Genomic DNA, 15,414 nt, shown 5'->3' with positions numbered 1-15,414 from the left:
ATAGGCTACTAAACGCTTTCACCACAAATAACTGCAACAGTGAAGTGCGCGTATATAGTTTTCTTTCTGTACTAAAATCGGCAACTAAATGCTTTCACCACAAATAACTGCAACAGTTAAATGCATAAATTTTTTTCTTTCAGTATTGGGCCCTATTCTCTTGTAGAAGGCAAGCATAGTAAAGTATCAATTTTCGCAGATGACACTATACTGTGTAAAGTAATTAACACTGAAGAGGACAGTATACTACTACAGAGGGATCTGGATAGATTGGAGGCTTGGGCAGATAAGTGGCAGATGAGGTTTAACACTGACAAATGTAAAGTTATGCACATGGGAAGGAATAATGCAAGTCAACTGTACATACCAAATGGTAAAACACTCGGTAACACTAACATGGAAAAGGATCTAGGAATTTAAATAAACAGCAAACTAAGCTGCAAAAAACTGTGTCAGGCAGCTGCTGCCAATAAGATAATGGGTTGCATCAAAAGGGGCATAGATGCCCGTGATAAGAACATAGTCCTACCACTTTACAAATCGCTAGTCAGACCACACATGGAGTACTGTGTACACTTCTGGGCTCCTGTGAACAAGGCAGACATAGCAGAGCTGGAGAGGGTCCAGAGGAGGGCAACTAAAGTAATAACTGGAATGTACAGTACCCTGAAAGATTATCAAAATTAGGGTTATTCACTTAAAAAAAAGACGACTGAGGGGAGATCTAATTAATATGTATAAATATATCAGGGGTCAGTACAGAGATCTCTCCCATCATCTATTTATCCCCAGGACTCTGACTGTGACAAGGGGAGATCCTCTGCATCTGGAGGAAAGATGGTTTGTACACAAACATAGAAGAGGATTCTTTACGGTAAGAGCAGTGAGACTGTGGAATTCTCTGCCTGAGGAGGTGGTGATGGTGAGTACAATAAAAGAGTTCAAGAGGGGCCTGGATGTATTCCTGGAGTGTAATAATATTACAGGCTATAGCTACTAGAGAGGGGTCGTTGATCAAGGGAGTTATTCTGATTGCCTGATTGGAGTCGGGAAGGAATTTTTTATTCCGCTAAAGTGGGGAAAATTGGCTTCTACCTGACAGTTTTTTTTGCCTTCCTCTGGATCAACTTGCAGGATAACAGGCCGAACTGGATGGACAAATGTCTTTTTTCGGCCTTATGTACTATGTTACTATGTTACTGAACTAAGCCACTAAACGCTTTCACCACAAATAACTGCAACAGTGAACTGCGTATATATATATTTTTAGTACTGAAATGAGTCACTAAACGCTTTCACCACATATAACTGCAGAAGTGAACTGCGTATATATTTTTCTTTTTCCACAGCTATAAGCCACTAAAGGCTTTCCAACATCGCACTTCCACCCCAAGAACATATTGCTGGTATGACAGAGCTTTATAATGGCTATTTGGATCCCCAAATAATCTTTCCCTGCACTTGTAAATCGCTTTTCTAGCAGTGTCCCTAGCGCCTTCTGACGTCTCTCCCTGCACTAAGATGCTGTGAAATGATTCCTCCCTATCCTTTTCCTGCACTTGTAAATCGCTTTTCTAGCACCATCCCTAGCGCCTTCTGACGTCTCTCCCTTCACTAAAATGCTGTGAAAAATGATTCCAGCCTATCCTTTCCCTGCACTTATATATCGTTTTTTTTTTTTTGTAACAATGAGGTTTTTCCTATTGCTGTCCCTAGCGCCTTCTCACGTCTGTCCCTGCACTCCGAATGCTGGAAAATGTCTGAATCCAAGATGGCCACCGTTTTTATAGGGCTGTGACATCACAGGGCTGGCTGGCTGCTGATTGGCTGCATGCATGGCATTATGGGTCATCCCGCTTTACCAGAGTTCCTTGCCCCATGTCCTCACATGTGTAGCCGCCATTTTAGGAAAAATTGCAATTCGTTACCACGAAGCGCAAGGAAATTCGCATTCGTTGCAAATTAAATTTTTCCAGAATTTTTGATTGAATTCCACTTCGTCAGCTTCGATTCACTCATCTCTAATCACTATGTTCATTATCCGTGTACTGTGACATCACTGTGTTTAGTATCTTCGTACTGTGACATCACTGTGTTTATTATTCCTTTACAGTGACATCACTGTTTATTATCCCTGTACTGTGACATCACTGTGTTTATTATCCCTGTACTGTGACATCACTGTGTTTATTATCCCTGTACTGTGACATTACTTTGTTTATTATCCCTGTACTGTGACATCACTGTGTTTATTATCTCTGTACTGTGACATGACTGTGTGTATTTCCCCTGTACTGTGACATCACTATGTTCATTATCCATGTACTGTGACATCACTGTGTTTATTATCTCTGTACTGTGACATCACTGTGTTTATTATTCCTGCACAGGGATATCACTGCATTTATTATCCCTGTACTGGATCCTTGATTAGTTATAATACTGTTGTGCAGTGAAACACCTTTCTTAAATGCATTTTTATTAGTGTATGGTTGTTCTTAGGTCACCATGTGCAGTACCTTTGTGAAGCCTTTCAGTTTAAAGCCCAGCTGACCTCTTTTCTTAATTTATAAAAATTAAGTAGTTATTATTGCCCCCCCCCCTCACACATGCACACTTTTAGACTAAAGGTGGATTTACATGGCCCGATTGTCCTGCAAATGCTCTTTCCTCACAATCTACCCATCTAAATGTGCCGCCGATCACCTGATGAACGAGACAGATTGGGGGTCTGATTGGGGGGGTCTGATCTGAGGTCTTCTGCACATCAAGTGTCTGATCTGAGGTTTGATAGAGATTGAGGGTCTAATCTGAGGTCTGATAAAGTTTGGGGTGTGATCTGAGGTCTGAAGAAGATTGTGACGGTCTGATGTGGGGTCTGAAGATTGGGGGCATGATCCTGGGCCTGATTCCTTCTCTAGTTGCGTCTTATAAAGTGAATATATGGTAGACCACAAATACTGCTTACTATAGTTTTCCTAATTACTAGTGATGAGCGGCATAGGCAATATTCGAATTCGGGATATTTCACAAATTGTTGGCCGAATATTCGCCATAATTTCGAGAATTTGTGATCTCCAGTCATTGTTTACTTGATTGCAAAAATCGGCAATGTAATATATTTGTGATAAATTTGCGATTAGAATATTCAATACTATTCGCGAATACGGATATATAGCACTATATTCAAAATATTCGCAAGTTCTCGAAGTAGCAATATTCGTGATTAAAATTCGCGATTCGAATATTCGCGCTCAACACTACTAATTACAAGACGAAGGATAAATTGAAAGCGAAGAGCTCATGTAGCCAGCCCTGATTAGTCATGATTAGGAAATACACTTCAATTAATGATAGTTTAAGTATCCTTGGTTCTGCTGCCACTGGGTTTTAGTGGTATTGATTATCAATGTCAACATATAAATATAGGAAGCTGCAAATCAGAGCGCATGGCTTTCTCTCTGCATTTGTTCTGCACTAAGTGTAGTTAATGGTCATGTTTACAGCCACAGAAGCATTATTTGCAGTCACTGAAATAACAGAATTGATTGGCACGGAGAAGACAAGGGAGTGCCAGCTGCTCTTAAGCATTTTATATAAGCTTGATTGATGCTGATTTGAGATCAGCTATAAGCTCTTTGAATGACACTCTGGAAATGTCAAAAAATGTAGACGAAGACTCACAATTCATTATTTTGTTCCTCCGCCAGGAAGGCGTAAAGAATAGTACTGATTGGAATCTTCAAATAAACACCTTCGCCATATGGATGAAGAACGTAGTAAAACAAGAATGCAAAAAATAATGTCAAATGAATTTGCTTAATGGCAAAATGAGTGTATTTGTCCGTTCTTGGTTCCATAACAACTTCCTGAATGGATATGCTGAAAAGCACTAACAATAATACCACCCCCTATTGCAACTAAGCATGATGCCACATAAAATATCTTAAGGAATAAGGCTGAAAGAGGAAATGTACAGTGCTCAGGTCTTAAAGGGGTTGTCCAAGTTATATATTTTTTTCATAGTATGTTTCTAATGAAGGAAATGGTTTTCAATTTACTTACTTCATCTGCAGTGTCCCCATTCTCCTAGTTAGCTGACCATCACCTTACCTGTGATGTCAGCTTCTTTCTCTGCTGTGATGATGTTCTGTGCACAAGCCTGCGGGAGAAGGAGGAGCAGGTCTGCCTCTGTGCATGGGACATCACTGTGAGGGCTGTGCTTTTTGGAGCAACAAGCCACACCCCGTGCACTGCCTGATCTGCTGGCCACACACCCTGAACTGCCCGATCTGCTGGAATAGCTGTCTTCCCCGTGTTTCCCCTCCCACTGGATTTTTCAGCAAAGTTTAACACCTCCTACTGTCAGCAGCGCAGACTCAGGGTTGGAGGCTCTGCCTCAGGTACTGAGCACTGTCAGGGTTTCCTCTTCTCTAGGCAGTGAAGAGACAAATGCTGAGCACAGGCTCTTCCCTCCTTCCTTACCCTGCAAACACAAAGCTGACAAAAAACAGAGGATTTCTATCCTCTGTACTCTTCTGCTGGCTGTGGGGAAGTGTCTGCAGAGCACTGTACAAGGACAGGTAGGGGGAAGATCCTGTGTGTATCAGCAATGTCATTGTACTGTGCAGCTGGGACTTGTAGTCCTACACATATAACATGCTGCAGAGTATCCCAGCAGTCAGACTGCAGGCAGGGCAGCAGTTTTATTCACTCCCTTTGCAGAGCAGAGGGAGGGGAAAGGCAGTCTTTGTAAACACCCTCAGAGATTGTTGTTACACCCCCCACAGCTCTGCAACTGCATGTAAACAAAGGGCAAGAACAGAAGTAGTTAGATGAGTAAATATACTTTTTTGTGCCTAAACCTTGCTTAGCTTATGTGTATATTGATGACCGTCAGATTTACAGTGCTTTATTTTTTTTATATAACTCGGGCAACTCCTTTAAACACCATATTCAGGAATTTAATTCATCATGAAATGGTCGCTGCCTGAGGTGCTTCAAACTGTATGCCTACACATATATACTTGATTGATTTCCATAAAAAAAAAATGTATATGAAATATGACCCTCCCTTCTGAAATCATTCACATCCATTCAGCGTAGTCAGTAGGGGTTAAATTACTTCCTTGCCCTTTTGTCAAGGGGCCATTTATTGGGTGCAGCTACAGTACGTGCACTAGTTCAGCTTTAATATGGCACTGTACTGAAGCTCTCATCTAAAAAGGTCCTTCCATCCTTTCTTCCTTCCTTCTAGAGATAAGCAAATCGATTCTAATAAATATAATTAATTTCAAAAATCAGACTAATTGAGCAGAGAGGGGCTGGCTCTGCTGCTCAAGAGACTTCCCTCTCCCTCTTGATTGACAAAGACAGAAATCTCGCCTGGCCCTGTCAATCCCGTACCTGAGCTGTTGCTCCGAGTACCTGAGCAGTGCAGATACCCACAATGCATGAGCCACTAACGCCTGGATACACCTGGAAATGGAGCAGCACATGCACAGTCTTTATCTGTAGGCAGCAGATTCTATGCGTTTTAGACATGCGTAATCAGAGCAAGATTTACAGGACTAGGCAAGATGTCTGTCCCTGTCAATCACACGGAAGGAAGGAATCTGATTTTTTTTCCAATGAATTTAATTCATTAGAATCAATTTACTTATCTCTACTTTCTCCCTTCCCACCCTTATTTCCTCCCTCCCTCCCCTCCTTCCGACATTTCTTCTATATTTTTGATAATTAACATATTTCATTTTATATCAGTAGGTCTAATAACATAATTTCATAAGTACTGTATTTTAAACACACAGCACACATTGCATTGACATCTGCCATAATTGACTTACAGTATGTATATAATCTGTGCCCATGATACAAAATGATCAAGATCTGAGGTGGCCTGGATAGTGACAATTGTTGCTACAGGAAGTGGCATGAAGGAAACCATATGGAAGACTACAAATGGTTCTCACTGGTGAAGTGCCCCTAGTTTGCAGGTCATGGACATTACACAATGTTGAAGCACAGGCGTTATCATATAGAAAAAGGTAGAAAGCCATCTAGTAGACCAACTGCTTAGAATGGGGTAATGCAATGACATTTTGTTAAGTAACATCTCTAACATGAACTGGTGTGTAACAATTACAGTCTATATAAAAACAGTTGTGTGAAAGAAATGGGTTGAAATTTAAACTACCATACGTATGTGTAGCCCCATTCCCAATTTAGTTAAGATAATACAGTTGCAAGAAAAAGTATGTGAACCCTTTGGAATGATATGGATTTCTTCACAAATTGGTCATAAAATGTGATCTGATCTTCATCTAAGTCACAACAATAGACAATCACAGTCTGCTTAAACTAATAACATACAAATAATTAAATGTTACCATGTTTCTATTGAACACACCATGTAAACATTCGCAGTGCAGGTGGAAAAAGTATGTGAATCCCTAGACTAAAGACATCTCCAAGAGCTAATTAAAGTGATGTGTCAGCCAACTGCAGTCCAATCAATGAGATGAAATTGGAGGTGTTGGTTACAGCTGCCCTGCCCTATAAAAAACACACACCAGTTCTGGGTTTGCTTTTCACAAGAAGCATTGCCTGAAGTGAATGATGCCTCGCACAAAAGAGCTCTCAGAAGACCTACGATTAAGAATTGTTGACTTGCATAAAGCTGGAAAGGGTTATAAAAGTATCTCCAAAAGCCTTGCTGTTCATCAGTCCACGGTAAGACAAATTGTCTATAAATGGAGAAAGTTCAGCACTGCTGCTACTCTCCCTAGGAGTAGCCGTCCTGTAAAGATGACTGCAAGAGCACAGCGCAGACTGCTCAATGAGATGAAGAAGAATCCTAGAGTGTCAGCTAAAGACTTACAAAAGTCTCTGGCATATGCTAACATCCCTGTTAGCAATCTACGATACGTAAAACACTAAACAAGAATGGATTTTATGGGAGGATACCACAGAGGAAGCCACTGCTGTCTAAAAAAAAATATTGCTGTATGTTTACAGTTTGCACAAGAGCACCTGGATGTTCCACAGCAGTACTGACAAAATATTCTGTGGACAGATGAAACCAAAGTTGAGTTGTTTGGAAGAAATACACAACACTATGTGTGGAAAAAAAGAGGCACAGCACACCAACATCAAAACCTCATCCCAACTGTGAAGTATGGTGGTGGGGGCATCATGGTTTGGGGCTGCTTTGCTGCGTCAGGGCCTGGACAGATTGCTATCATCGAAGGAAAAATGAATTCCCAAGTTTATCAAGACATTTTGCAGGAGAACTTAAGGCCATCTGTCCACCAGCTGACGCTCAACAGAAGATGGGTGTTGCATCAGGACAACGACCCAAAGCATAGAAGTAAATCAACAACAGAATGGCTTAAACAGAAGAAAATACGCCTTCTGGAGTGGCCCAGTCAGAGTCCTGACCTCAACCCGATTGAGATGCTGTGGCATGACCTCAAGAAAGTGATTCACACCAGACATCCCAAGAATATAGCTGAACTGAAACAGTTCTGTAAAGAGGAATGGTCAAGAATTACTCCTGACCTTTGTGCACGTCTGATCTGCAACTACAGGAAACGTTTGGTTGAAGTTATTGCTGCCAAAGGAGGTTCAACCAGTTATTAAATCCAAGGGTTCACATACTTTTTCCACCTGCACTGTGAATGTTTACATGGTGTGTTCAATAAAAACATGGTAACATTTAATTCTTTGTGTGTTATTAGTTTAAGCAGACTGTGATTGTCTATTGTTGTGACTTAGATGAAGATCAGATCACATTTTATGACCAATTTGTGCAGAAATCCATATCATTCCAAAGGGTTCACATACTTTTTCTTGAAACTGTATGTTGCCGGTGTACTACTTATAACCATATAACCCTTTTACTAATTGCATATTACAGCAATGATCAGTTTTATTCTTTTTGTGTTTTGCAGCACATTTTTATGAGAGCCAGAACTGAACAAGACATCTTTGACCATCTTGGCCTGGATTACGTGGAACCAGGGGACAGGAATGCATAAATTTGGCATTAGTTTATAAATAAAGTTGTCCATATTGTCCAGAGGTTAATGTTGGGCTAGGAAGCTTTGAAGCAGTTGTCCAGCAAATAAGAGTAAAAAAAAAACCTCAACATGGCCTAATTTAATAAAATAAGTCATATTTACCTTATGGATACCCTCCACTAATTTTCCAGCACTTCATAGCTCTTACCAGTCACTCTCTACTACTGGTCCCTTAAAATGCAGGAAATAACTGCTCAGCCAATCACAAGAGGAAGCAGAGACCACCAGGTGGACCGTGAAGCATCGGAACAGGAGTGACGGGGCATAGGTAGGTTGAGTATGACTTATTTTGTCACTTTATACCATGTGGAGCCTCATTAAAAAAAATGTACATGGTCGAACATAAACTTTAATATGTTTTTTGCAAGCTTAGATACACAACAGGCAGCTTGGTATCTGCATGGTTGTCCCAATTCGTGGACCTTCAGAGATGAAAGACTTGCTGAGAAAATGTTAGCCTTTGTAAGCATGTTTTAGAATATGCTTAGACAAACAACCTGATGTTGATCTCTGTATTTTTTTATTAGGTTTGACTTCATTGTTTGCTCCTGTTCTTTACCCTTTCCTACTATGTTATTCCCCCTTCGCTTGTAGATTGTAAGCTTTTGTGGGCAGGGTCCTCTCCCCCTCTGTACCAATCTGTTAATACATAGTTTTTTGTATTTTTATATTATGAATGTGTAACCACCTCTTGATGTACAACGTCATGGATGTAATTGCGCTTTCAAATAAATAATACTAATAATAATAATATGTAGGGCACCTGCACCAAAAATATGCCTAATATAGTCGTATTTCTGATCGTAAATGACCCCAAGGTTTATTAGATGACCGGTGTAAAGTATAAGTGAAAGTACATTCACACAGCTAGAAAAACAGTCAACCCTTTGTGACAGATCGGTTCAATATTTTTAATAAAGACCAACTGAAAAAATGAGCCCAAAATGAGTAAAATGCAATTGTGTAAAAATTGCCCCCGAAGGTGTACATAGCCTTTAAGCTCCCAGCATTTCATCCTGCAGAGGCCTGAAAATGAAGACATATTGAGTATTAGATATTGAATATCAATAGTTTCTAGATATATTCTTTAACCTGGCACCACAATCAAAATGGGGCTGGTTGGTGCTTCTGCCAGGATGGCAGCAGTTTGTGGTCCATGTAATATAACAGAAAAAGATACTTGGTAAACGGGACTAGCTATTAGTTTCCAAAATTGAGGGGTAAAAGGATCATTGCTCCAACTTTCTATCTCCATGGTCTCTGCGTGTAGCTGTGGCACCATTATCATGCTTGCTTTTTGTTCACCTTTCAATTGTCATGATTTTTTGTGGTTCACATGCCAGGTTTATTGATATCCTTTAATATTATTACTTTTAATATCAATTTTCTTTGACATTAATTTTCTTTTAAAATACAGTAGAATAGATCACTTAAGGATTTTTTCAGCTCAGCAGCTCTGCCCTCGCAAAGGTTTGAAGTGTTTTTCCAGCTAATGGTACATAACTGCTACTATATTTATCTGCTGCAAACTGCACTAATTTCTGTTATTTTCTTTTGGATATTATTTTACATCATAATATTATGAGCACAACCATAGCAGGTTCACAATCTTTACAATAAAGCACAATGAAAATAAAAAAAATATTTTCAGCAATTTATTTCAAGCTTTTTTTATGCTTTCACAGTTATGCTCTGTATTGTTTTCTTTTTGTGTGTATCTATGCGTCATTGTAGAGTGAAGGTGGTAATAGATTATTTTATCATCTATAGGCAAACAAAGCATGAGCACTTTCATTAAGGACAGGACATTAATTCCACATATTTTCTTACCCTTTTGTATTGATGGTTTATTTTTTTTGTTTGTAACTAAAAATGACTAAAATATATTTAAAGGCTTTGAATAGTGTTGAGCGAAGTTATAGAAATTTCGATTTGGCTGCTTCACCAAATGTAAGTGGGTGCAATGAGAGGGAACGGCGATTGTGCTGCTCCCAGTCCATTGTACCCCTCAGATGCCGCGTTCGTCACTGATCGCAGCATCTGACTTATATTTAAGTCTGAAACATGCAATGCGACAATAAACTGCAATATAGAGTCCAAAATTGCATAATAATAACAAGTGCTACACTATAAGTGCGAGATACTTGGCAAATTGTTTTGTACAAAATTATTTGAGCCCGTCTGCCGAGCGTCAAGGCGATCTCTGTTAGACGGGTTCCTACGCTAAATTCTACCTGTTAGGCGCCATAACGGCTACCATACACTTCAGGGAGTGAGGTTCCACATACCTACGATAATTTTACCTGTTAGGTGCCATGACGGCTACCATACACTTCAGGGAGTGTAGGTTACACAGCAGGCCCACTCCACGACATCACCGGCGCCAAATGGCTACCAAGGACTGCAGTGAGAGTCCACAAACTATCCCACTCCTGGTGCCATGGCTTCAGTGAGTGAAGGGGAGCAGGCCTGACTATGTACTAACACTAATTAAAATCAGCCAATAGGGCAGACAGGGTGGTTAGGAGTGCATGACTGAGGAGGCAGCCACACCTCCAGTACAAACTGCAAAGAAAAACCTAAAAAGGGGGTCAGTCAGCACATACCAAACCACAGAAGCACATTGCTAAGGCAGGGAACAACATTGAAAGACAGAAACATGCAATGCGACAATAAACTGCAATATAGAGTACAAAATTGCATAATAACAAGTGCTACACTATAAGTGCGAGATACTTGGCAAATTGTTTTGTACAAAATTATTTGAGCCCGTCTGCCGAGCGTCAAGGCGATCTCTGTTAGACGGGTTCCTACGCTAAATTCTACCTGTTAGGCGCCATAACGGCTACCATACACTTCAGGGAGTGAGGTTCCACATACCTACGATAATTTTACCTGTTAGGTGCCATGACGGCTACCATACACTTCAGGGAGTGTAGGTTACACAGCAGGCCCACTCCATGACATCACCGGCGCCAAATGGCTACCAAGGACTGCAGTGAGAGTCCACAAACTATCCCACTCCTGGTGCCATGGCTTCAGTGAGTGAAGGGGAGCAGGCCTGACTATGTACTAACACTAATTAAAATCAGCCAATAGGGCAGACAGGGTGGTTAGGAGTGCATGACTGAGGAGGCAGCCACACCTCCAGTACAAACTGCAAAGAAAAACCTAAAAAGGGGGTCAGTCAGCACATACCAAACCACAGAAGCACATTGCTAAGGCAGGGAACAACATTGAAAGACAGAAACATGCAATGCGACAATAAACTGCAATATAGAGTACAAAATTGCATAATAATAACAAGTGCTACACTATAAGTGCGAGATATTTAAGTCTGTAATGAAAAAATAAAAAAATAATACTTACCTCATCCATTTGATTGCTAAGAGCCCACCACCGCCATCTTGATTAAAGATCCATGGCCAAAGCTCTTGCAGCACGTGAAGACATCATAATGTCGGCCGGCCTGGTGACGTCATACCTCACCGTGCACGGGATTTCAAGCAGGATTTTCAATCAAAAAGGTGGCGGCGGGCTCTTCGCGCTCAAATGGATGAGGTAAGTATGATTTTAAAAAAATAATTACCCCATTTCATGGAAAATCTATTCGTTGCCACGAAGCACGAGGAAATTCACCTTCGTGGTGAATCGGATTTTCACTGAAATTTGGATCAGAGTCCACTTTGCAAAATGGCCGCCAGCAACTTGTCTTAGATTGTGAATGGGACTGGTTGCCTCTACTTGCAGAGCTTCCTAAGGGTGTGAGGGCCTCACTACACATTGCATTGCTCTACAATGGATGGTAATGATGCGATCCTGCCTATGATATGCCACCAGGATTGAGCAGCCTGACAGAAACACTCACCAATATTACTACATGCAAGTGCCGGAGCATAATGTGCAGTGAGGCCCCGTCTACTTACAGCTCCTAGGCAGCTCTGCAAATTGTGGAAACTCTCATGGTATGATGTCTAAACAAGGAATCAAACCATGTTGTCTGCAGTGCTCCAAATCTTAAAATTTAGTCTAGGGGTAAAACAACGAGAAGACATTACTCAAGGTAGTATTTGAGCCTTCCTCCACCTCTTAACAACTCCAAACCACAGAAGACCCTCTCTTTATTAGCCAAGCCCTGGGTGTCACCCTTACAACCTTAAAATACAAATAAGCCAATAGGAATGTGACATGTGGTTTAGCAAACAGTGACATATATCCTCATAGTATGCATCTGAATACAATTAGGGTACTCCAGGCAGGAAAACCAGCAGAGGAATTCCTTGTCTAGATACGTGATGTCCCCTCTGTAGCCATCTAGCTTTTATACCAAATATTGCAACCTACCGTAGGTATTTCCAAGATGTAATTATGTTTAAAGTAATCCTAGTATATCATTTTCCTTCTGTTAAACATAATTTCAAATCTTGGATCTCAAGGTTCACCTCTCCCAGCTACATTTACCCTTCTAAAATGTAGGGTAGAGCCATTTACCAGGAAGCGCACCCTCTGGATCCACGTTATAATCACTTCCTGGCATTACCTATATACAGAGGGTCTCACCTAGAGTTGAGCGGACACCTGGATGTTCGTGTTCGACGGGTTCGGCCGAACTAGAGAAAAAAGTTTGAGTTCGGGACCCGAACTTGACCCTGAACCCAAACCCCATTGAAGTCAATGGGGACCCAAACTTTTGAGCACTAAAATGGCTGTAAAAATGTCATGGAAAGGGCTAGAGGGCTGCAAATGGCATCAAAATGTGGTTAAGAGCATGGCAAGTGCTCTGCAAACAAATGTGGATAGGGAAATGACTTTAACATAAAATAGGTAAAAATAAAAAATAATAATCTTGATCTATGAGGACGAGGTCCATATGGAGTAGGAGGTTGAGGAGGCGGTGGATGTGGCGGTGTAGGTGGAAGCGGCGTGGAGGAGGAGGTAGCCTACACTGCTTTTTGGTTTTAAATTTTATTTTTTAAATTAGGGTACACCCCAAAACATTGGGAAATATGACCTGTGATAACCCCCTCCAGTCATGCTAAACACACGTTCAGACAATACACTGGCTGCAGGGCAGGCCAGCACCTCCAAGGGGTAAAGGGCAAGCTCAGGCCATTTGCCCAATTTGGAGACCCAGAAGTTGCAGGGGCTGACCCCTGTCAGTCAGTTCGTGTAGGCGTGTGCACACTTACTGCCCCACCATGTCGCACGTCCCCGTGATGTTTACGATCCAATTTGATATCTGCTCTATCAACTTTCTATGTTCTTTTATGCGCCTACCATGGTAAACACGGGTTGCGGGGAATCAGGGTTTCAGGCCAGAGAGGGAGCGTGAGAAAGAGAGACCACATCCAAGGGAGGATTAATTTTTTCAAATTTAAAATTATAGAGTTGAAATATGGGAGAAATTATTAAAGCATAAAAGTGTGACAACTTTTCAAAGGTTAAGCATTGAATGAAAGGATGTGGCGCGCATTAATTACTGAATAATTTATTAAATTTTATTCCCTGTCACCTATGCATAGCAGATGTTTATTCACGTTTAAAATTGTATAATGTCAAGAATGTAACAGAAAAATTATTAAAATTTATTAAGCTGTCAACCAGGTAGAGGAGGGGTATATTACATCCAAAAATTGGTGAATTTTACCAAAGAATTTAACTGACAATTTTTTTTTTAACCTGTCTACTAGGTATAACAGTGGTACATCACACACCAAAGTTGGTGAATTTCATCCGAAAATGTAAATGACAATTTTTTTTTTTTTAACCGGCCTACTAGGTATAACAGTGGTACTATACACCCAAAAATTGGTGAATTTCACCAGAATATATAACTGACAATTTATTTTTTATTTTTAATGGTCTACTAGGTATAGCAGTGGTACTATACACACAAAAATTGGTGAATTTCACCCGAAAATGTAACTTACAAAGTAGTGAAATGATATAAAATAAAATACGTACAAATAGCAATTGCACTGCAGTATAACAATGGCTGGTTAGTGCCGGTATACATGTCTATTCTGCACAAGGTACAGACAAGTCCTGAGGGATCCATGCCTGGTTCATTTTAATGAACGTGAGCTTGTCCACATTGGCTGTGGACAGGCAGCTGCGCTTGTCTGTGATGACGCCCCCTGCCGTGCTAAACACACGTTCAGATAATACACTGGCTGCAGGGCAGGCCAGCACCTCCAAGGTGTAAAGGGCAAGCTCAGGCGATGTGCCCAATTTGGAGACCCAGAAGTTGAAGGGGGCAGACCCGTCATTCAGTACGTGTAGGCGTGTGCACACATACTGCTCCACCATGTTGGTGAAATTCTGCCTCCTGCTAAGACGTTCCATATCAGCTGGTGGTGCTGGTTGTTGTGGTGTACTGACAAAGCTTTTCCACATTTCGGCCATGCTAACCCTGCCTTCTGAGGTGCTGGCGGTGCCCCAGCTGCGTTGGCGACCTCTTCCTCGTCCTCTGCCTTCGCCTTGTGCTTCCACTGTGCCCCCGCTGTCAGGTGGGAATGCCACCAGCAGCGCGTCTACCAGCATGCGCTTGTACTCGTGCATCTTAAGATCACGCCCCAGTAAGGAAATTAAGGACGGTACATTGTCCTTGTAATGGGGATCTAGCAGCGTGGCCACCTAGTAATCAGAACAATTATATGGAATAGTGGTAACCTTTAATAATTAACTTTTATTAATGACAATAATAAAATAAATGCCCTTAGATAAGGTGCAGAATATAGAGAGGAGAGGGGTGAAACCACCCTACTCGTGGTGAATATACTTAACTCCTAGGGAGGGGGTGGGGAAGAAGGAAGGGGATGCTGGGTCTCAGCCCCTAGTATTACCCTGGTCAAGGGCCCTATTCCTATACACCGCAACCTCCTATACAGCCCCTAATATGTCCCTAAGCAGTGCTCTGACTGCCCAGCTTCGTCCTGAGGGGGAACGAAAGTGGGGGGGAGGAGATCCCTAGAAGCAGATGAAGTACACCACCCACAGGTACGCTCCCAGGTCCCTGGAAGCGACTGTGAAGGAAACACTAGACCAGGTGAGGATCTGTGTCCTGAGAGAAATGATGTGTTCGGGTGTCACACGGTGATCACCCAACACAATAATAGTAATTCCTGCTGAAAGAATCAGAAACCATACGGTGGCCCGACGCGTTTCTCTGTTATGTTACAGTTCGTCAGGGGCCCACAGGAATTGATATCAGCAGCAGTATCAGTAGCCTACCCTCAGATGGGGGCAAGTCACCAGGATTTCAAACAAACAAACTGTGCTCAGCAGTAGATGAGAACACCAACTGATATGTATCGTTCCACCTTCACACAAC

General features: G+C 41.5%; 1 protein-coding gene across 1 annotated transcript in view; it reads left to right on the top strand.

Annotated features, from left to right (window-relative positions):
* The window catches only part of DNTT (DNA nucleotidylexotransferase), a 599,288-nt gene extending 591,226 nt beyond the window's left edge, over positions 1–8,062 (top strand). Inside the window, exon 11 of the mRNA XM_040438269.1 lies at positions 7,953–8,062. Within this exon, the coding sequence (XP_040294203.1) occupies positions 7,953–8,039 (87 nt within the window). The 3' untranslated portion in view covers positions 8,040–8,062. The remainder of the gene's footprint in view (positions 1–7,952) is intronic.
* The last annotated feature ends 7,352 nt before the right edge of the window (positions 8,063–15,414 follow it).

The sequence above is a fragment of the Bufo bufo genome, chromosome 6 (assembly GCF_905171765.1).
Source record: "Bufo bufo chromosome 6, aBufBuf1.1, whole genome shotgun sequence".
Taxonomy (NCBI): Eukaryota; Metazoa; Chordata; class Amphibia; order Anura; family Bufonidae; genus Bufo; species Bufo bufo.
The sequence above is the reverse complement of the archived record's forward strand: the minus strand, read 5'-3'. Positions and strand labels throughout refer to the sequence as shown.